Consider the following 20,821-nt stretch of genomic DNA (forward strand, 5'->3'; position numbering starts at 1 on the left):
TTTATCCTGTAGATTGCTGTGATCAAGTGGAGAAGACCAGACATATCACAAGATAAAGGTCATATTACCTAGTTTATCATGCCGTGCATAATAGTTTGAGACAATGTCTCTATAATATCCGGCCTTTTTGAGGCTAGATATTATACAAAACTTGGTCCATTTGACCAGCCTAGAAAGTTGAACCGGCTAAAACCTGTTTGATCCCAAAACCTCTTAACGCCTTCTTTTTTTTCCATCAAAAGTTATTTCACAAAGAGTTGCCATGGTAAGGGAGAAGGAGGAACATGCATACTTGAAGATCGCAGTACAATAGAGAGTTGTATGTTGCGTTCGGAAAGTATGAATTGCTTCCGAAAAAGAATTTATTGATTCTCTCCCAATTGATTGGATCGTAGGTGCGATGATTTACTTTACAAGCAAGGTCTTACCCCAAATCCCACCTGGCCCATAAATAGAAATGGGGAAAAAATATAAGCCTGGCATAAACTTTAAAAGATTTTGTGGCTGCTAATCGGATGTTATTCTTCAAAAACTTATTTTTTTATTTCTATATTCTTTATTTCAACATCAAATAGCTCGCATAAATTGTGCAACTTAAAAATAGCTCTAAACTTTTCCATCTTCTAATTCTATATTATTATTTTCGATGTCCTCATCCTTTGAGAGGGAAAAAAGTGTTAGTTAATATATTACACTGCATATAAATCGTTAATATCAAATCAAACAAAAATCTATCTAAATTAGTGTTTACCACATCATCCATGAGAACCATCCTCCATAATGATAAGTTGGATGTTCCTCTTTTTATTAATTATACATATAACATCTTTACAATACATTCTTTCACCTTCCAATGCTTACCATACTGATGCGGAAATCTTATCGTAGTGAATGCATATATAGGCATTATATTACATGTTAACATAATTTTATTGAAAAAGCATAGAACATACAATGCAAAAAAATTACATCTAACATTAAAATTTGGAGAGAAAAGATAGTACTTGAACTTTCCATTGTTCATACAATAGTATGGTTTGCTTAATTCTTCATTGTATCTTATTTGACCATAATAACTAATTGAAGGAATTCTAGAAATAAATAAACAAGATTTATTTTTATGAAATAAAAAATTCAAGATGGAGTTAAGAAAATAGAAATAATTGAAGAATAATTTTAAAAAATTGCTGTACAAACCTAGAGGATGCTTGGAGGTGTCTGTAGCTTGATATTCTAACAAAGTCTTTCAACTTCCTCATCGCCAACATGATTCATTAGGTATCGAATCTAAAATTTGCTGTTATTTTCATCCAGGTCTAATTGTTCAGCTTTCTTACATCCTCTGGAAGAGATGTTATGTCATTAATGGAGAGCATGTTTAATCCCTCCATACCAAAATTAGATCTAGCAATTTTCTTTACACACAATGTAGCTATCCTTATCCACAGCCAAGACACAATCAAGACAGCCTCAACGTTGGTGAAAATATTTATATTATATTCACTAATTTATTAAAATTTATTAATTTATGTTAATATAGAAAAAAATTAGATTATATATATATATATAAAAATTGAGATATTAATCATGATCAAGTTATGTTAACCATGTCATTAATATAGACCAAACTATTTATAATTAATTTTTTTGTGATTTATTACCTATAACTTTATATTAATTTTGTTTACAAAATTAATGCTTTCGACTTGCATGCAGATTTCATAATTAATATGCAGATATATTGATAACAAATCAATAAATTTACATACAATACATGAATTATTGAATGATTCCTGATATATTCCTCCACCTAGAAGAATCATCCACACAAAACATAAATCTAAAAATGATTCAAGAATTATTTATTAATAAATTACTCGGAGAATGTTGGTTGTTGCTATCGAAGGAGGCCGGCCGGCTTGGGGGAAAAAATAAAAAAACAAAAGGAAAAAAAAAAACCCCTCAAGTCGCTTATTGGGCCTACTTACCCTGTCCTCTCTGTACTCTCTCCCGTGTAACGGAGCACTCCGGAGTGGCGACACCACCCTCGCCAAGTCGACCGCCGGGGAGTTCTTCGAGCAGGTGAGTCTTCATCTCTCTCTCCCTCTCTCTCCGTGTCTCTCCAAAACCCTAGATCCATTTCTCTCCTCTAAAACCCCTCCATTTCGATCCCACCCTCATTCCCTTCCATAAATCCAGATCCAGGACTTCTTCTTCTTCGGAGAATCAACCCGAAGAAGCCGAGAGAGATATCAAAGATTCCCCGGTCTTCGAAGTATACCCCCCCTCTCTCATGAGCCAGATCGTGTTGAATTTGTCTCTTTAAGTCTTGGCTAATCTTCTGTTTACTTCTGTACGAGCATTAAAGTACCTGTGGAGTTTTTGATATTTTTAGAAAATTAATCATAACTATTGATCTTGCACAACTTGTCTGTGCCGTTGCCCTATATTTCTGTACTGCTAATATATATATAATAGTTCCTGTCTTATTTTGCTGCATAACATCCAACCTTTTCACCTTAGGCGAGTAACTCTAATAACATATGAGTAGATATCTGATTTTTGTTGCTAGTGATTCTTTATTTTTGCTAGTAAGAGGATTATTTGGCACATTTTGAATGCGAAATCATCTATAGTTACGCTTTGGTATCTTCTCGGCCTTTATTTGATTTAAAAACATGTAAATTGTGTTCTGTTTGATTATCAAAGTGTTTAATTGCATAGCTGATGGATCGTTAGAAGACTGCTAGTAAGATAAGGACCTGGCAATCTGCTTGTTCGATTATGTAGATTGCAAATGGTGCATCCTTTAATGACATGAAGTATGATGGTAGATGTTGGTTGTTTAGCCACCTAAATAGTTTGTAACTAACTAAAAGATCCATTTCAGTGAAAAGATAGATTCTTCCTTTTAGCTGAAACAAATTCTTTATGAAAAGATAACTCATGTTATCCTCATTCCTTCCTTGCACCAGGAATGTAAAAGTTGAAGTCATCTACACCAATTATAGCTTTTATGTGTAAAACAAAACATATGAACTAAGATGATTTTGATGAATGTTTTTCTTTCCAAAGGCTATGACTACACAACAAACTTGGTGTTGACGATAACTCCAGCAGTTTTTCTATAGATTTATATAGTATTATTTCTATAGTGGGGAATCTTTATGCAATAAGTTGGCATGGTCATGATACACCAGTTTTGGTTTAGTTAGACCTTCACATTGTTGCAAAATCTTACAATTCATGATCTGGAGATCCAGATCAAAATGGTTTTAAACGATCTGGATCCCATCCTTGGATCAGGATCAGCTTAGGATCACAATATTTAAATCAAGGTTTGAAGCTTTGGTCAAAATTGATCTCTTTTTGGCTAAAATCAATCCATTTTGTCCCATATCTAATTGAAATGACACCCAGATTCTTGTTTCCGTAGTTTCAGCCGAAACTTAGCTATAAAGCTTCTGTTAGGTATTATTCTGGTGTTCATGATAATGTTTGGGCCATTTCTTTATTTATTTAAGTAAATAGTCTGTATAATATTAAATTTCAATAAATTTTCTTTCTTTTTCTTGAGTTGAAAGACAAGGTAGATAGTCAATATAACCTTGATGGGCTGAGGAGTCCAAAAATAGATCCTTATTACAACATTTTTCAAAGACTAATTTTAACAACTAAATATGAGACAACTAAAATGATGATTAGTATATAAACATTTTGAATAACGAAACAAAATGTTTTTGTTCCATTAGAAATACTGTATATGAGCCTAAATTGGTGAAAACTAAACTTGTACGCATGCTTTTTATTCTCTATTCATCCACTTTATAGTTGACTTGTATTTCAATTTTCACATTTCTTTTATATTTAGGAATTTCTGAAAGAAGTTAGAAAAGATCTTACGATCTATGATTGATTTACGATTGAATCTAGTGTAGGCCCCTCTACAATTTACAACTTGATCCCAATCTTACACAACATCAGACCTTCATGTGTGACATATGACAAGAAACTTACAATCTAAATTGTTGTTCTTTGTGAGTGCTACTGGTTATTGTGACATTTAACTGGCACCCAGTTGAACATATCGGTACCATTTAACAATGGGTGCAAAGTTTCTAATTTGGAAGTGGCGGACTCATATTAGTAGTATAATGGTGGCAAGGAGGGCTATAGCGTCATGTTTTCACCCTTCTCACTTGGAGGAGGTTCTATTTTCAAATCTTGGGAGGTGTTTCCCCAAGTGTTTGGCATAGGTAATTTTTCCATCATTTTTATGAACACATTTTGGTGCTCCCACCTCTGTTCTTAGAAGAAAGGTAGTATGAAATAAAGCATCTTGTGTTATCTTACACCATTTGGGTACTTTTGTTTTTTATTTTGAGAATTCTTCGCTGATCATTATATGTTGAAGTTATTTTGGAGCTTGGCCTAGCGGAATGCGGTAATTAGTTGATTTAACTGTTAAGTCACCAAAACAAATCTATATTTGCATGCCATAGACTTGCATCTTGTTCATTCTTCTCACAGAACCATTTGGGCCAAAATTAACTTGATATGCTAGAGAATTCTAAAAAGTCATTTAAGTTTCTTTCAGATGTACCAATTAATAATATTTCTCAAGGAAAATAAAACATTTAACTTGTAAAGAGACAGCATATTTAGTGACCGGAGCAATTAGCAATTGTAACATGTCCATCATGTAGTATCCAAGGATGCATTGCATTGATTTAGTTTGCAGAAACAGTAGTATGCCTCTTTTGTCACACACTCCGACACTTTTGAGCTTCCTATTAGCACAGATCATTCCAATTAGGAAATCACAATGCCATTGTTATTATTACACAACTAGCTAACATCCATTCCTTTCTTTGCATAGGAACTAGCTATCAATCATTAACAGGTACTACTTGTAGTAGAACCAATGTTTGTCATATCGCCTTGAACCAGTACTGACCCGTACTAGGTTGGAACCGGCATGAAGCACCATTCGTGTTGGTACAAGCCCCAAACCGGCCCGTACTGACCTGAACTGAGCGGAACTGTATGGCACCACCCTGTACCTTCCAAAATCGGTGTGCATACTATACCATACCGACTTTACCACTCTGTTTCATGCAATATTGTGACAAAAAAAGTGATTAAAAAAGGTCATGAGCTGTCTTCGTACAAGATGCATAGTTGCGTACTGTATCAGACCCGACCATACCGTACCGGTAATGTATTGATATAGTACCAAGTACCGAGATTACGGACCTTGAGTAGAACCTTTGCTCTTTATGTTAAGTATCAACTAGAGGTTTACATGTTTTCTTATATTTTTCTGCAATTGTATTCTAATAATTATTATGAGCATAACTCATGGTGCTAGACCACTGAGAGCATGTAGTGGCATGCATACTTTTATTAGGAATTGACAATACCTGTGAAGGCATCTATGCATGGGATGCGTATTTTCATTTGGAAATTGACAATACTTTCTTTTTACTTTGGTTCAGTTTCTCCTCCACATTCCTCAAAAACAACTAATCTATTGTGGTTTTCTTTTGCATTTCAGTGGGAAGCCATTATTAAGCACTTAATTCTAGTCCACATGTACAAGTTGATTGAGATGGTGTATCACTATTGTTTTAATTTTTAAATTAATTGGAAAATATTAGATTATTATGTTTATGCATTTCAATATATCAGTTTTGTCTTGTTTTATTGTTAGATATAGTCATTTTACTATCTCAATTTTTGCCTATATTTGCTGTTTTACTAGTTCCATCTGGTTAAGACAAGGCTTGATGGTTTTGATTTGGTATGTCATGCAATCCTTACTTGTCTTCTTTTTTATTACCCAGATTTCCAAGATAAAAAAATGTCAGGGAAGGCCCTCAGAGATCTCAATGTACTTCCTGTTCCAGGATTGGAGAGGAAAACTGACGGTTCTAGTAAAGGAAGCTTTATCAAGCCGTACATCGAGAATAGCAATGAAATAGTTGACAAATGCCTGAACAAAGTTTCAGAATGTAATTTAGGGAACAATGGAGTTGAGGCAGGAAATTCAGAAGTTGAGTACATAGATTCTGAGAACTTGACAGATCTTCCAGATGTGGATTCAAGTCTCAATGTATAGTTAATCCTTTAACATTCCTGGTTTCTTTATTTGTATGTCCCATGTATACTAGACTTTTGTAAGCATCGATATTCTATTTTTGTTTTCATATATAACAATTTTTTAATGTCCTTTCATTTTATGTAGACACTTTTAACAAGATTAGACTCAAAGGATTGGGTTCTAATATGTGAAGCACTCAACAATGTGCGCCAATTAGCAATATATCACAAGGAAAAACTGCTTGAGATGTTGTAAGTCTCTTTCTCTTATACAATATTTTATTTGAGATATATAATTTAGTTGTATTCTTTTTGGTTCAAGAAACAGTTCTTTATTAGATATGATCCAGCTTTATTTTTTAATACTGTTTTATTTTCTATATTTTGGTAATAGAGGAGATGGGATTCCTTTGATTGTAAAATCATTGAAAAATCCTAGAAGTGCTGTGTGCAAGACTGCAATTATGACATCTGCGGACATCTTTAAGATCTATAGCGATTCAGTCATCGATTCATCTGATCCTCTGGTATGTTTCCATTTTCTGACCTTTTCTGTCATTCTATTTTTCAGTTGTTCCTTATGCCAAACTGTTCTATTGTCTGTACTTAACATGCTTGACAGTACCGTGCAAATTATTAAAAGATACTTATTAGGCTGTTGGTATATACTGGATTCAGCTTTTGCAGTTGCTTCTCAAATCTTCGCAAGACAAACGTTTCGTCTGTGAAGCTGCTGAGACAGCTCTAGTAGCAATGACAACCTGTATCTCTCCTTCTTTATTATTGCCAAAATTGCTGCCTTATCTTAAGAATAAGAATCCTCGAATACGGGCAAAAGCATCTATGTGTTTTAGCAGGAGTGTACCTCGACTTGTAAGTTTACATCTTACCATTAAAAATAATGCTTGATGGTTGAGCTAGGTTCTGCATTTGGATTTTTTTTGGCCATAATAGAGATATTTATATTGCTATATAATTTTATGCTTATTTCAAATTTTATCCTGCAGTAGTTTCCTGTAGCTCCCTGACTCGTCAATTCATCAGGTCATTCATCAATTTTAATTCAATTTGCTTGCTTGGGGAGTTGAGTCAATCGGTTAACTTGGAATTATAATAGATTTGAATGGGTAGTGGAGGATGTAGATTGGTTAGGTTCATATGGAATTTTATCTTAAATCTATTTAAAGAATAATGACCAGTCATTTCTTTTCAAATTTGTATATTCCACATGAGGTATTCTTGCTCTTAAATAATATATGAAATAAGTTTAGGACCTAAATTACTGACCTACGAATTTGTGTCATATTATGGGTAGCATTTTGTCAAATTGCCGGTGGTTAATTCTTGTCATATGGGAACCATAGAAAAGCTAGTTTTGATCAGGTAGTGAAAGTAGCTATAGAAGAATTTTTCTGGTAACCAACTCCATAAGATTATATATGCAATTGTAAACCCTTTGTAGAAACGTGGCCTACAGTCAAAATCATCCCTTCAGAAGTAACTTGGTTATTCTTGTCTGTTTTTTTACTTTTTAATAATGGTGCCAGAGCTTTGGTTTGCATATGAAAATCTATAATAGTTGAATTTACAGTCATTATGTATAATTTTATTGTTGTGAAATCACTATCTATGGGTTAGACTGTCATTCATTTTTTTTTTTTTTTTTTGGGGGGGGGGGCTCACTTCATGTTAGTATTGCCTGTGACCCTGTGACATGTAATTGAGAAACTGCAATCATGTAACTCTCACTGCAGGATCTCCCATCAAGCAAAGGATTATATGAGGCTAATTTTTAAAGGAGATTTGATGGGAACCACAGAAAATGTTTTCTAGTCAGATTCATTACCTAAATCCTGCTTCTAGATACTTGAGGCTTTACTTTGAATGCAATAACTATACCTGTTTAGTGCAGACAAAATTATGGAGTTTTTAGGTATGCACTTACAATACCTAAATGAAAAAAAAAAGAATTGTTCAAGATGGAGGAGCTGGGGTTTCTCAAGTTATCAACAGTGGAAAATAAAAAAAATGAGAGAATAAACTGGTACCCTGTGTTTGATCATGTGGAGCTAAAGCTTACTGATCATGTGAAGCTCTCTATCTCGAGTTAGCTTTTGACTTTTATCAAAATGATCTGGATATCAGATGGAACATTATAAAAAGTTTCATGGAGCTCGTTGTGGTAGTGGATGTGTCCTTGATTAGTGTTAAGTACCTGAAGGTGGTTCATGTGGCTGACTCTGCATGTTGGTATTGTTTACTCATTTTTTCACTTCTTGCTTTGCTTTTTTGAAATGCTGAAAAGTCTCATTTGTTGCATCATTTTTTGAAAATTCTGAGAAGGAACACATAATTTTTCTACCAATTTGGATTGATAATATTACACCTGACAAGAGACTTGGCCATTCAGGCTGGAGTTGGGTTGCTGTATAGCTGTCTTTTGGGCTATGGTTGGAACTGTAATATGTGTAACTTCTGTATTTTGGACTGTGATTGGATATATTTTTGATGCGCTTATTTACAATATGTAAAACATAAACAGCACCCAGTAACAAGAATTCCATCATTCTATCTGTTGTTAGTCTTATGGATTATACATCACAAGGTCAAAACCTCTGCAAGTGGAAGGTTCTTTAAATTTTTCTCACTGCTTATCTAAGTGTTGGTAATTTGATTGATGCAGAGGATTACAATGGCAGAATTCAGATTGATCAAGGCTCTCCTCCCCCATCTGAACCTTGACAAAAATGACAGAATTCAGATTCGTTTAGGCTCTCCTTCCCTATCTGAAATTTTTTTATTAGAAAGATCAAAAGATTAAACATGAGAACAGATGGTAAATCTTTAAAACTTTCTACTGGCCCTAAAGTTTACATTGGTCCCTTAAACCTGATACAGGGACTTGAAAAAAGCAAAAAGCTGGAAATGGTTAAAGTGCCTCTCCATTCTGAGTTGTCAGTTGAAACTTGAAAGATGTATTTACCTGAATTCGAACCAACCCAAACCACCTGGTTCGAGGCGCACTGTACCAAATCGGTGTGGAACCAAGTAGGTTTGCTGGTTCAGTTCAGAACTGGTCCTTAGCTGTCTGAAGTCTGAACTGAGCGAAACCACCTTGTTCCACTCGGTACCGACACATATCGCCTGATTTCGGGCAAGCGACTGTTGACCCTCGACTTTCATACTTGAAAACCCATTTGTTCGTATTTGACTTTCACCCGCATGTATACCTTGATTCCCAGTCCAGTACCTCTACTTTCGCACTGTGATAAAGAGTGAGAAAATAAGGGCTGGGAGTTATGGGGTGCATACCATCCATCCTGAACTTGGTAAGTACCTGTTTGATACCTAGTACTGAGACTACGGACCTTGATTCGAACAATCATATTGGTGGTGGTTTTAAACTATCCAAAAAGGGTAGCTATTAGGACCCTTTCCAACTAGTACTTCTGTAGATTGGCTGCAGACTTCAGCTGCTCTTATCTGGTGGTAAATGTAATGCGGGGGATATTGGGTTTTCAGGATTGGTTGAAGTTCCCTGCTTACAGGCTTTAAGCTTAAACAGACTCAAAGTCCTAGCTATTCTTGTTGAGTTTGATTGTAAGTAAACTTATTATTAAGACTACTTAGCATCTGCTAGAAATTTTATGAAAGAAAACAGCCTTGATTGTTAGTTTGAAATCTAAAGTCTATATACATTGCTTGAAAATTTGTTGCACTCCTTTTTTTGCTTTCCACTTCATCTCCTGTTGTTCATATTACCAAACCATTCTATTGTCTGAAGATCGTCTAGGCTCTTTTTTCAATTCAATATTTCCATTGATCTGCTGTTCACTTGAAGACTGCATCATTAGTTAAAAAATTCACAACTTCTAGTTTTAGGTTATGTATGGTATTAATACTGATAATTGGAGCGATTTGTGATGAACTTGTAGCATGCTTGTGTTCTTGCTCGTGTACTCAACGGGCTTATATCTTGCAGGGTCTGGAAGGAATTAAAGCATATGGGATTGATAAGCTCGTCCAGGTTGCAGCATCTCAGCTTAGTGATCAGCTTCCTGAATCAAGAGAGGCTGCTAGGACACTGGCATTGGAATTGCAAACCATCTATGAGAAGTCTCATGCCTCACCGAGTGAAGATTCTGCAGATTCTTGGGAGGCCTTCTGCCAAGCCAAACTATCCCCTTTAAGCGCTCAGGCAATTCTTCGTGTCACTTCTACTTCTAAAGAGGGCTTGGTTTTGGGTTGCTAACCCATGAGGTATACATACCACTGTACTCTGGCTTCGACAATTTCACGATTATTTTTGCACTGATATTTTGTATATGATGTGTTATGGGAGATTGTAGTTCAGTTGGGGCATGAGGTTGCCTTGATATTTAGGCACATTGGCTCGTATTAATTGTTGTGATTGTATGTTTCATTCAAGTGCTGGTGTTTAGTATATCAACCATAGTTGACGGTAGTTTGTCCTTCTCTTTCATTTTAACTATTGTTCTCAGTACACCTTTAACTATTTTGCACTGAAATGCCTCATGCGCCAGGATGCCCAGACCTTGCAGTGGTAGAAATCTCGTGCACTGAGATGCCCTTTTAGGATGAATGCATGCGTTCTTGCTTGGGCCATTTTTACGGCAGATAGGTGAGCATCCTCAGTGGTGTACCTTCAATTCTGTCATAGCCATCTAACTAATTTTCAGGAATTCATGCTAAAACAGTTATTTTAAATCATGATAACTATCTTGTTCTTGGTTTTTATTGCAAAAAAATGGAAGATCTGGGGAAAATATTCGGATCTTTGCAGGTTTAACGTGGAAATTCTCAAATAAATATAAAACGAAATCCCTTTGGAATTGTGAAAAGAAGCAAAGAAAATAGAGATGTGTATTTTTTTCTTGCTGGAATAGTGTGCTATTTTTTTCCCCTGTAGGCTGAGTGCATGAGAACAATATGCTGATCTTAGGGACTGTTTGGTTTGCGAGCTTTAACAAAACATGTTAATATAAAAATCAAATTGAATGAGTTTTACGAAAATGATTGTTTGGTTCGTCACAGAACCAATTTTGCTAAAACTGGAAATCACAAAGCCTGGAAAATTGAATTTTACGAAAAATTGGTTTTGTTTTCTGTGAAATGCTTTTTACGTAAATCATGCTTTATGGTTATCTGTTTGTTTTAAAAAAAAACTCATAGATAACTGTTGCTGGAAATTGGACCCGGGGGCCACCGCGAAACCAGGAGAGGAGGAGCTCCGCTGCCGGGAGGGCGGACGGCGGTGCGCCGGCCGGCTGCGTCCTCCGTGGAGGGGGTGAGCGAAGAAGAGTGCGTCCTGTTCTGCAAAAAAGAGCCGGTGGCCGGGCTTTCCGGCGCCGGCCCTCCGATGCTTAAGTCAGAGGGGGCAGATATGTGGAGAAGATAAAGAGAATATTTTGTTCAATTGTGTCTGTGCTGTTTTCTTCTTTCTTCTTCCGGTCCCCCTCCTCTTTCCTCCCAGGTTCCCTTTTATAGAAGGGCATTATGTTACCTGGGAGGTGACAGGAGAATTTGTCTTCTTTCGTGATAATTGGGTACGATTTGGCCCATTAATGGCGTAGTGGAGAATAAGGCCGAATCAGGCCGGAGTCAGGGAGTTGTCGTGGGTGATCAGACCCGTTGGAGTGGTTGAACCGTTGGCCGTAGTGGGCCTGGGGTTCATAGACGGTAAGTGCATTTATTACCGAGTGAACCGGCGGTCAGGGAGAGCCATATGCTTTGATGGTTCAGCGATCCGGAGATCGTCTTGGGCCGTGTTCATTAAATGACTGAGTGCTCCGGAGACTTGAGTGGGTCTCGTGCATTAATGATAGGTCGTGCCAAAATACCTGCGGAGATCTTGTGCCTTGACGGCTCAGAGATGGTGGCAGGTGGCAAGTTTTAGTGGAGTCGTGTATATAGCCGTCAGATCTTTAAAAGGTTAGGCGGAGATCAAGTATTTAGTGAGGGCATCGGCTCGGCAAGGATGCCGAGCCGAGCTGGTCGCCCAGCGGGGCGCCCTGTGGCGGGGTTGCTTCTAGTACTTCTGGTCGGCGCCCTTTGGGCGAGCACCTTCTAACCGAGCGCCTCTACTTGGCGCTTTGGTTGGGCCTCTTCTGATCGGCGCTCTCTTAGCTGAGCACCCTTCTGTTCGGCGCCCTTTGGTCGAGCGCCTCTATTTGCCGGTATTTCCCTCTGGTCGGCGCTTTCTAATTGAGCGCCTTCCTGGTCGGCGCTCTTTCGCCGAGCGCCTTTCTGGTCGGCGCTCTTTGGCCGAGCGCCTCCGTGGCGATATGACTTGGGTTTTTCCCCCAACACTACCCCCGACTTCCGAGTTCCAGCTGGCTTCCAGCTTGAGCGCGGGAAGTAGCTTTAGTTGGGTCATTTCGGATTCCGAAAATTTTAATTTATTGCGTGTTTTAAATTATCGAGCGCTTTGAGGTGCCTTTAATAGGCGGCGTCTCCTCCTTTTCGAAATATCTCATTATTGGGATGCTTTCTCCGAAGCGTTCTCGCGTCGTGGGCTCATGATGGGGCCGCACGATCCGATGGGGCGCTTCGGTGTCCGAAGCGTCAACCTGAGTTAAATGCGGCGCTCTGTCTTTCGGGCCGACACGTGTCGTAATCCAAACGGGATACAGCATTTTTCTCGCTGATCCGGGCCGTTGGGGAGGTCTATATAAACTCTCCCCTGGCCTTCCGTCCTCTTCTTATTGCCTTCTTCTTCCAGCTTTTTACAGTCCGAAGTTCTTTTTTCTCCGGCGTTTCTCTCAGGTCTCCCTTTTTCTTCCTAGTCTTCCTTTTTCTTCCAATGGGTTCTATCCCAAGCGAAGTCGAGTCCACCATGAGCGTCCTGGAGGTCGAAATGACCGAAGAGTGGTTTTTCCCTCTTCACGGGTTCCGTTTGGAGCCCGCCAGGCGGGGGGATCGGGTAACCGATCCTCCGGTAGGCCGGATCGGAGTGTATCTAGAATCACTCTGGGCCGGCCTACGATTTCCTCTTCACGGCTTCGTGAATGAGTTGTTGACGGTATACCAACTGGTTCCGGCACAACTTGCTCCGAACGCCTGGAGGACAGTTATCGGTTTCCTGTCGCTGTGCTTACTGCACGGGATTCCGACCTCTGTCAACGTTTTCCGGCGGCTTCTTATTTTAAAGTCGAATCCGGGAGACGGAGAGTGGCTCTATATTGCCCTTCGGGCGGGTAGGCCACTTTTTCATGGTGCCCCTTCGTCTATTCATGACTGGAAGAAGAAATTCTTCTTCTTAGGTTCCGAACGGTCATGGGGGTACGACCCTAGGTGGAGATCGGCCCAGCTCAGGTCTATCAATAAGCCCCCCCAGCTTTCTCCACGCGAGCAGGGGATCGTCGACACTATCCGCAGCCTCGGGGACGGCATTTTACTGAACGGCCTCATAAGTGAGGACGCTCTGGTGAACGTGGGCCTGAGCTCGGCGCGTCCCCACGGTAAGGATAGTAACAGTATCTTTTTCGTTTTATTGCTGTTCTAATGTTCTAATCCTGCTTGCCTTTGCAGATATCGCAAAGATGGTGACTAAGAGTGAGGTCCTCTACGCCCGCTTCCAGAAGAGGGCGGCCGAGCTCTCGGGCGAGCCCACCGAGCCGAGAAAAAAGGCAAAGGTCTCGGCGACCTCGGCGGCCCCGGCGACAGCAGTGGCTGAGGCGGGCCCTTCTTGCCCCGCGCACTCCGAGGCGGGCCCTTCTCGCCCCGCGCACTCCGCCGCTGGTCGGAGTGAGGGCGCGAATTCCAGGGGCACGGGCTCCCGGGGAGCTTCGGTGGTGCTCCCATGCCCGGTGCCCTTGGCACAAGTCCCTGGTCGGCAGGATGCTTCAGTTGCCGACCAGGGGAGGAGTCCTGCGGGTCTCGCGCTTGCGCGCCCCGCTTCAGCGATGCGGCAGTCAGATCGACCGCTTGTCCGACCCCAGCCTTCTAGCTCCGAGCCGGGGAGCAGTCAGGGGGCCTCGGGGTCGGCTCCATCCAGGCCAGCCGGTGCTGACCTTCCAGGCCCATCAGGCTCGGGGGAGCGGGTGCCCCTTGTACCCGTCTGGTCGGTATACGAGGGCGATTCAGCCCTCGACAACCCTCGAGTGGCGCGCGAAATATTTCGGGTCGCGCTGCTCTCGGCTGACCAGGCCAGGATTCGGTCCATGAACTATAATGCTTTCATGGACGCTACCCTCTGCAATGCCGTCCGGGTAAGTTAATTTTTTCGTCCGTGTAATTTGTGAAAATTTTTACTCGTAGCGCCTAATGTTTTTTTTTTTTACGTCTCTTTTACAGCACTTGCATGAGACAGAAACGCTGATGCACGTCGTCCAGGACTACCGGGAGCGGGCCCGGAGGTATCAGCGTGGATATGAGGAGGCCGAGGCGAGGTGCCAGGCCTCCGAGGCCGAGCGTCAGGTGCTCCAAACAAGAGTGGGAGCAGCTGAGGAAGAAATCCGAGCTCTGACCGCCGAGCTCGATGAGGAGAAGGGCGCGCATACACTGACAAGGTCTGAAGTGCGCGCCGCAGAGGCTCGTCTGGCCGAGGCCGAGCTGGCGCTGGCCTCCCGCGAGCAGGAGGTGGGGAATGCCCGCCTCCGACACTTAGAGCTCGAGCGGGAAATAAGAACCCTCGAGCGGAAGGCCGCATATCATGAGGCTCGGGAGCTCGAGGCTCGGGAGCAAGCTCAGAACGCGGTGACGCTCTTCCGGGAGTCGGAGGAGTTTCACGACCTCCTAGCAGAGGAGGGCGTGAACGGGCTGATTCAGGGCTTCCGGGACTTCCGCAACCAACTGCGGCGACTCCTCCCGGATTTTGACGTGAACCTGCTTCAACCGGGAGCAGGGGTTGAAAGGCCGGAGGCGGAGGCGGACACCCCGGAGGCCGACCAGGGAGGTCTGGCCGAGGCGGCCGAAGCCATCCTTGAAGTCGCCGAGGTCGCCCCCGAGGCTGCTCCTGCTGCCGCCGAGGCCATTGAAGAGGTCCCGACTGCTGAGCCAGCCGCTCCCGACACCGCTGGAGCCGAAGTAGTCGAACTCGAGTCTTAAAGTGTAATTTGTTGTTTTTTGTTAAGTCGGGATGGTCCCCACACTTGTAAGGGCCGAGCCCGAATCTTTGTACTTGGCCTACGGGCCTTCTTTTGAAATGAATATACGTTTTTGGAAACTCGTCTGTTATAGACTGCAAGTTTCTCTGCTCGGATCCATTTTAGGTTCCAAGGATATGGGCTCTATGGCCTCGACTTCGTTCGCCACAGGGTTCGGATTTAGGTTCGGCTCGCCGAGCTCCATTGCTCGGCCCTTCGGCCAGTGGTACAGTAATGCTTATGCCTAAAGGGATTTGGGCTCGAAGAGTCTTTCTGAGCCTGGTCCAGAGTACGACCGAGCCCTAGGGCGGTTATTAGGACTAACTTTTCAGTAAAGTTAGTGAACTTTGGGTCCGAGCCTCGAGTTACCGGGGCGGACCGGATTCTTTTCCAACGAATGGGTTGAATGCTCGTCAGCTCGTGACGGGGATTCACCGGACTTAGTATAAATTAAGCTTGCTAGTACCGTGAGCATTTTCACGCCGAAGCGACTGAAGACGTTCTGCTCGGGGTCCACTCTTTGAGGACGTCGAGAGAGAAATCTAAGAATAGGTAGGATAATGTGAAAACATTAAATAAATAGGTACCTGGTACTGCGGTTGTTTTTTCGCCGAGGCGACCGAAGACGCTCTGCTCGGAGTCCGTCCTTTGAGGACGTCGGCAGAGAAATCCAAGAATAGGTAAGATAATGTAAAAACATTAAATAAATGGGTACCTGGTACCGCGGTTGTTTTTTCGCCGAGGCGACCGAAGACGCTCTGCTCGGAGTCCGTCGTTTGAGGACGTCGGCAGAGAAATCCAAGAATAGGTAAGATAATGTAAAAACATTAAATAAATGGGTACCTGGTACCGCGGTTGTTTTTTCGCCGAGGCGACCGAAGACGCTCTGCTCGGAGTCCGTTCTTTGAGGACGTCGGCAGAGAAATCCAAGAATAGGTAAGATAATGTAAAAACATTAAATAAATGGGTACCTGGTACCGCGGTTGTTTTTTCGCCGAGGCGACCGAAGACGCTCTGCTCGGAGTCCGTTCTTTGAGGACGTCGGCAGAGAAATCCAAGAATAGGTAAGATAATGTAAAAACATTAAATAAATGGGCACCTGGTACCGCGGTTGTTTTTTCGCCGAGGCGACCGAAGACGCTCTGCTCGGAGTCCGTCCTTTGAGGACGTCGGCAGAGAAATCCAAGAATAGGTAAGATAATGTAAAAACATTAAATAAATGGGTACCTGGTACCGCGGTTGTTTTTTCGCCGAGGCGACCGAAGACGCTCTGCTCGGAGTCCGTTCTTTGAGGACGTCGGCAGAGAAATCCAAGAATAGGTAAGATAATGTAAAAACATTAAATAAATGAGTACCTGGTACCGCGGTTGTTTTTTCTCCGAAGCGACCGAAGACGCTCTGCTCGGAGTCCGTTCTTTGAGGACGTCGGCAGAGAAATCCAAGAATAGGTAAGATAATGTAAAAACATTAAATAAATAGGTACCTGGTACCGCGGTTGTTTTTTTGCCGAGGCGACCGAAGACGCTCTGCTCGGGGTCCGCTCTTTGAGGACGTCGAGAGAGAAATCTAACGAGCTCGTCTGGTCAATCAAGACCGCACCTCGACGTCTCGAGTCTTCCCGACTTATCGGGGCATCCCGACGTCTCGGGGCATCCTGCCCGTGGTCAGGGTAGGAGAACGAGCCGAGCTCGTTGGCCGATGGAGAACGAGCCGAGCTCGTCGGTGGAAGTCGATGGAGAACGAGCCGAGCTCGTCTGGTCAATCAAGACCGCACCTCGACGTTTCGAGTCTTCCCGACTTATCGGGGCATCCCGACGTCTCGGGGCATCCCGACCGTGGTCAGGGTAGGAGAACGAGCCGAGCTCGTTGGCCGATGGAGAACGAGCCGAGCTCGTCGGTGGAAGTCGATGGAGAACGAGCCGAGCTCGTCTGGTCAATCAAGACCGCACCTCGACGTCTCGAGTCTTTCCGACTTATCGGGGCATCCCGACGTCTCGGGGCATCCTGACCGTGGTCAGGGTAGGAGAACGAGCCGAGCTCGTTGGCCGATGGAGAATGAGCCGAGCTCGTCGGTGGAAGTCGATGGAGAACGAGCCGAGCTCGTCTGGTCAATCAAGACCGCACCTCGACATCTCGAGTCTTTCCGACTTATCGGGGCATCCCGACGTCTCGGGGCATCCTGACCGTGGTCAGGGTAGGAGAACGAGCCGAGCTCGTTGGCCGATGGAGAACGAGCCGAGCTCGTCGGTGAAAGTCGATGGAGAACGAGCCGAGCTCGTCTGGTCAATCAAGACCGCACCTCGACGTCTCGAGTCTTCCGGACTTATCGGGGCATCCCGACGTCTCGGGGCATCCTGACCGTGGTCAGGGTAGGAGAACGAGCCGAGCTCGTTGGTGGAAGTCGATGGAGAACGAGCCGAGCTCGTCTGGTCAATCAAGACCGTACCTCGACGTCTCGAGTCTTCCCGACTTATCGGGGCATCCCGACGTCTCGGGGCATCCTGACCGTGGTCAGGGTAGGAGAACGAGCCGAGCTCGTTGGCCGATGGAGAACGAGCCGAGCTCGTCGGTGGAAGTCGATGGAGAACGAGCCGAGCTCGTCTGGTCAATCAAGACCGCACCTCGACGTCTCGAGTCTTTCCGACTTATCGGGGCATCCCGACGTCTCGGGGCATCCTAACCGTGGTCAGGGTAGGAGAACGAGCCGAGCTCATTGGCCGATGGAAAACGAGCCGAGCTCGTCGGTGGATGGAGAGCGCATCACGAATTCACGAGCATCTTCAGGGAGTCCACGTAGGTACTCCATCATCCCGAAACATCGGGGCATCCCAACCGTGGTCAGGGGAGGAGAAATAAACCTGGCACCATGGGATAATCAGAAAAATTGGTGAGCTTGAAATAAGTACGCAGGACATCATAAAATGAAATCCATAAAATGAAATTCATAGTTGAATAATGGGGGACCCCTTGGGGTTCTACTGGTGGTACACGCGGAGATTTTCAGAGCTCCAGCTTCGTGGAATGGGAGTCCCGTCTAGAGACTCTAGTTTATAAGTTCCGGGTCGGTGGATGCGCGTGACTCGGTAAGGTCCTTCCCAATTCGGGGTCAGCTTCCCTTGCTTAGTTGGTCGGGAGGCTTCAGCTCTTCTGAGGACAAGGTCCCCTGGTCTGAAAGATTTGACTTTGACCCTGGCGTTGTAGTACTGAGCTGTCTTTTGCTGGTACCTCGCCATACGAACTCGGGCGGCCTCCCTTGTTTCCTCGATTAGGTCAAGGTTGCTTCTGAGTTGCGAAGAGTTGGAGCTGGCATCATGATGCTCGACTCTTGGAGAAGGAAGCCCAATCTCTAGTGGGATGACAGCCTCCGTTCCATATGTTAGGTTGAAGGGAGTCTCGCCGGTGGGGACACGGAACGTGGTCCGGTAAGCCCACAGGACATTGTATAGGTCTTCGACCCACTGTCCTTTGGATTTGTCGAGCCTGGCTTTGAGACCCTGCAAAATAGTACGGTTTGTTACCTCGGTTTCTCCGTTCGTCTGAGGGTGCGCGACCGAGGTGAAGCGGTGGTCAATGCCAAGCTCGGAGCAGAATTCTCTGAAGTGAATGTTGTCAAACTGGCGACCGTTATCAGAGATAAGGATGCGGGGGAGCCCGAATCTGCAGATTATGGACTTTCAGACAAAATCCCGCATCTTCTGCTCGGTGATCCGGGCAAGGGGCTCAGCTTCCACCCATTTTGTGAAATAGTCGATGAAAACGACCAGGAACTTCCTTTGCCCGGTGGCCAGTGAAAATGGCCCTAGGATGTCAATTCCTCACTGGGTAAAAGGCCAAGGGGAGCTGATCGAGGTTAAGGGAGCCGAGGGCCGGCGTTGAATATTGGCGTTCTTCTGGCACCGGTCATATCTTTGGACGAAGTCCACAGCATCCTTCTGGAGTGTCGGCCAATAGTATCCTTGGCGTAGAATTTTATGGGCCAATGCTTGTCCTCCCAGATGATTTCCACAAATTCCTTCATGGACTTCGCGCATGGCGTAATCAGCCTCCGTTGGGCGAAGGCATCTGAGGAGGGGAGATGTGAAAGATTTTCGATAAAGCTTTTCCTCATGCAGTATGTACCGGGTGGCGGAGCGCTTTATTCGGCGAGCCTCTCGTTCGTCAGTAGGGAGGATTTCGCCTTGTAGATAGCTGGTGAGTTCATCCATCCAGCTTGGCTCGAACTCAGTGCAGAGGGTCTGCTCGGGCTCGTCTATACTGGGCTTTTGGAGATACTCCAGTGCTGCCTCCTTGGGAAGCTCGCTCATACGGGAGGACGCTAGTTTTGACAGCTGGTCGGCCCTAAGATTCTCCGACCTGGCAACATGTTGAATGTGAAAAGATTCCAAGGTCGCGATGAGATCCCGTACCTTCTGAAGATACTTTTGCATAGTCGGGTCTCTAGCTTCGAAGTCGCCCATGATTTGATTGACGACGAGCTGAGAATCACTGAAGGCCTTTAAGTCCTTCACTCCTAGCTCTTTGGCTTGCTCGGCGACCACCCCCTCCGGGCTGGTGAGGATAAGTCCCGCTCCGCTACCCCCCGAGTTTGAAGAGTCATCGACATGCAGGGTCCATGTCAAACTCGGGGTCTGCTCCGTTGGTGGCTCGGGCTCGGGCTCGGCCTCATCCAGTATGGTGCACTCGACTATAAAGTCTGCGAGCGCTTGTGCTTTGATCGCCGGTCTGGGTCGGTACTCGAGGTCGAATTTTCCGAGCTCGATAGCCCATTTAGTGATCCGACCCGCACGGTCTGATCTCTGCAGGATCTGCTTGACAGGCTGGTCGGTCAGCACAGCCACTGTATGAGCTTGGAAGTAGGGTCGGAGCCTCCGAGCCGAGATGACCAGAGCATAGACAGTCTTCTCCAGCTTGGAGTATCGGGTCTCAGCATTCCTCAAGACCCGGCTGGTGTAATATACTGGCTTTTGGAGTTTGCCCTCCTCTCGGACCAGGACCGAGCTTATTGCCACAGGGGAAACAGCTAGATATAAGTAGAGGAGCTCACCCTGTTGAGGCTTTGTGAGCTGGGGAGGGGAAGCCAGGAGATGCTTGAGCTCTTTAAAAGATTGCTGGCACTCATCCGACCATAAAAAGTTCTTCGGCTTCTTGAGGGCTGCAAAGAATGGAAGGCAGCGCTCGGCCGAGCGGGAGATGAATCTCCTGAGAGCTGCAACTCGGCCTGTTAGCCGTTGTACCTCCTTGACCGTCCCGGGAGGCGTCATCTCCTGGAGGGCTCGGATCTTCTCAGGATTGGCCTCGATTCCCCGTTGCGTAATGATGAAGCCGAGGAATTTGCCGGAGGTGACTCCGAATGCACATTTGGCTGGATTGAGCTTCATCTGGTACTTTCGGAGTGTGGAGAATGCTTCGTTGAGGTCGGCTATATGGTCTTGCACCATCTTGCTTTTCACCAGCATGTCATCTACATAGACCTCCATGTTTCGGCCTATCTGGTCTTTAAAGATCCGGCTGACCAGCCTTTGATAAGTTGCCCCGGCATTTTTTAAGCCGAATGACATCACTTTGTAGCAGTGGGTTCCCCCGTCGGTGATGAAGGCTGTCTTTTCCTCATT

General features: G+C 44.2%; 1 protein-coding gene across 2 annotated transcripts; it reads left to right on the plus strand.

Moving 5' to 3' along the window:
* The first annotated feature begins 1,958 nt into the window (after positions 1-1,958).
* Positions 1,959-10,591, plus strand: LOC103717464. 2 transcript variants are annotated; one of them, XM_017845278.3, is made up of 7 exons: positions 1,973-2,082; positions 2,200-2,275; positions 5,847-6,115; positions 6,248-6,354; positions 6,497-6,629; positions 6,781-6,975; positions 10,085-10,591. In XM_017845278.3, the coding sequence occupies exons 3-7, from the start codon at positions 5,864-5,866 to the stop codon at positions 10,352-10,354; spliced, it is 957 nt and encodes a 318-aa protein (XP_017700767.1). In that variant the 5' UTR covers positions 1,973-2,082; positions 2,200-2,275; positions 5,847-5,863; the 3' UTR covers positions 10,355-10,591. The 2 variants fall into 2 exon arrangements, with proteins under 2 accessions (XP_008804087.1, XP_017700767.1); XM_008805865.4 differs by lacking the exon at positions 2,200-2,275 and having other exon boundaries at positions 1,959-2,082.
* The last annotated feature ends 10,230 nt before the right edge of the window (positions 10,592-20,821 follow it).

The sequence above is a fragment of the Phoenix dactylifera genome, chromosome 9 (genome assembly GCF_009389715.1).
Source record: "Phoenix dactylifera cultivar Barhee BC4 chromosome 9, palm_55x_up_171113_PBpolish2nd_filt_p, whole genome shotgun sequence".
NCBI lineage: Eukaryota > Viridiplantae > Streptophyta > Magnoliopsida > Arecales > Arecaceae > Phoenix > Phoenix dactylifera.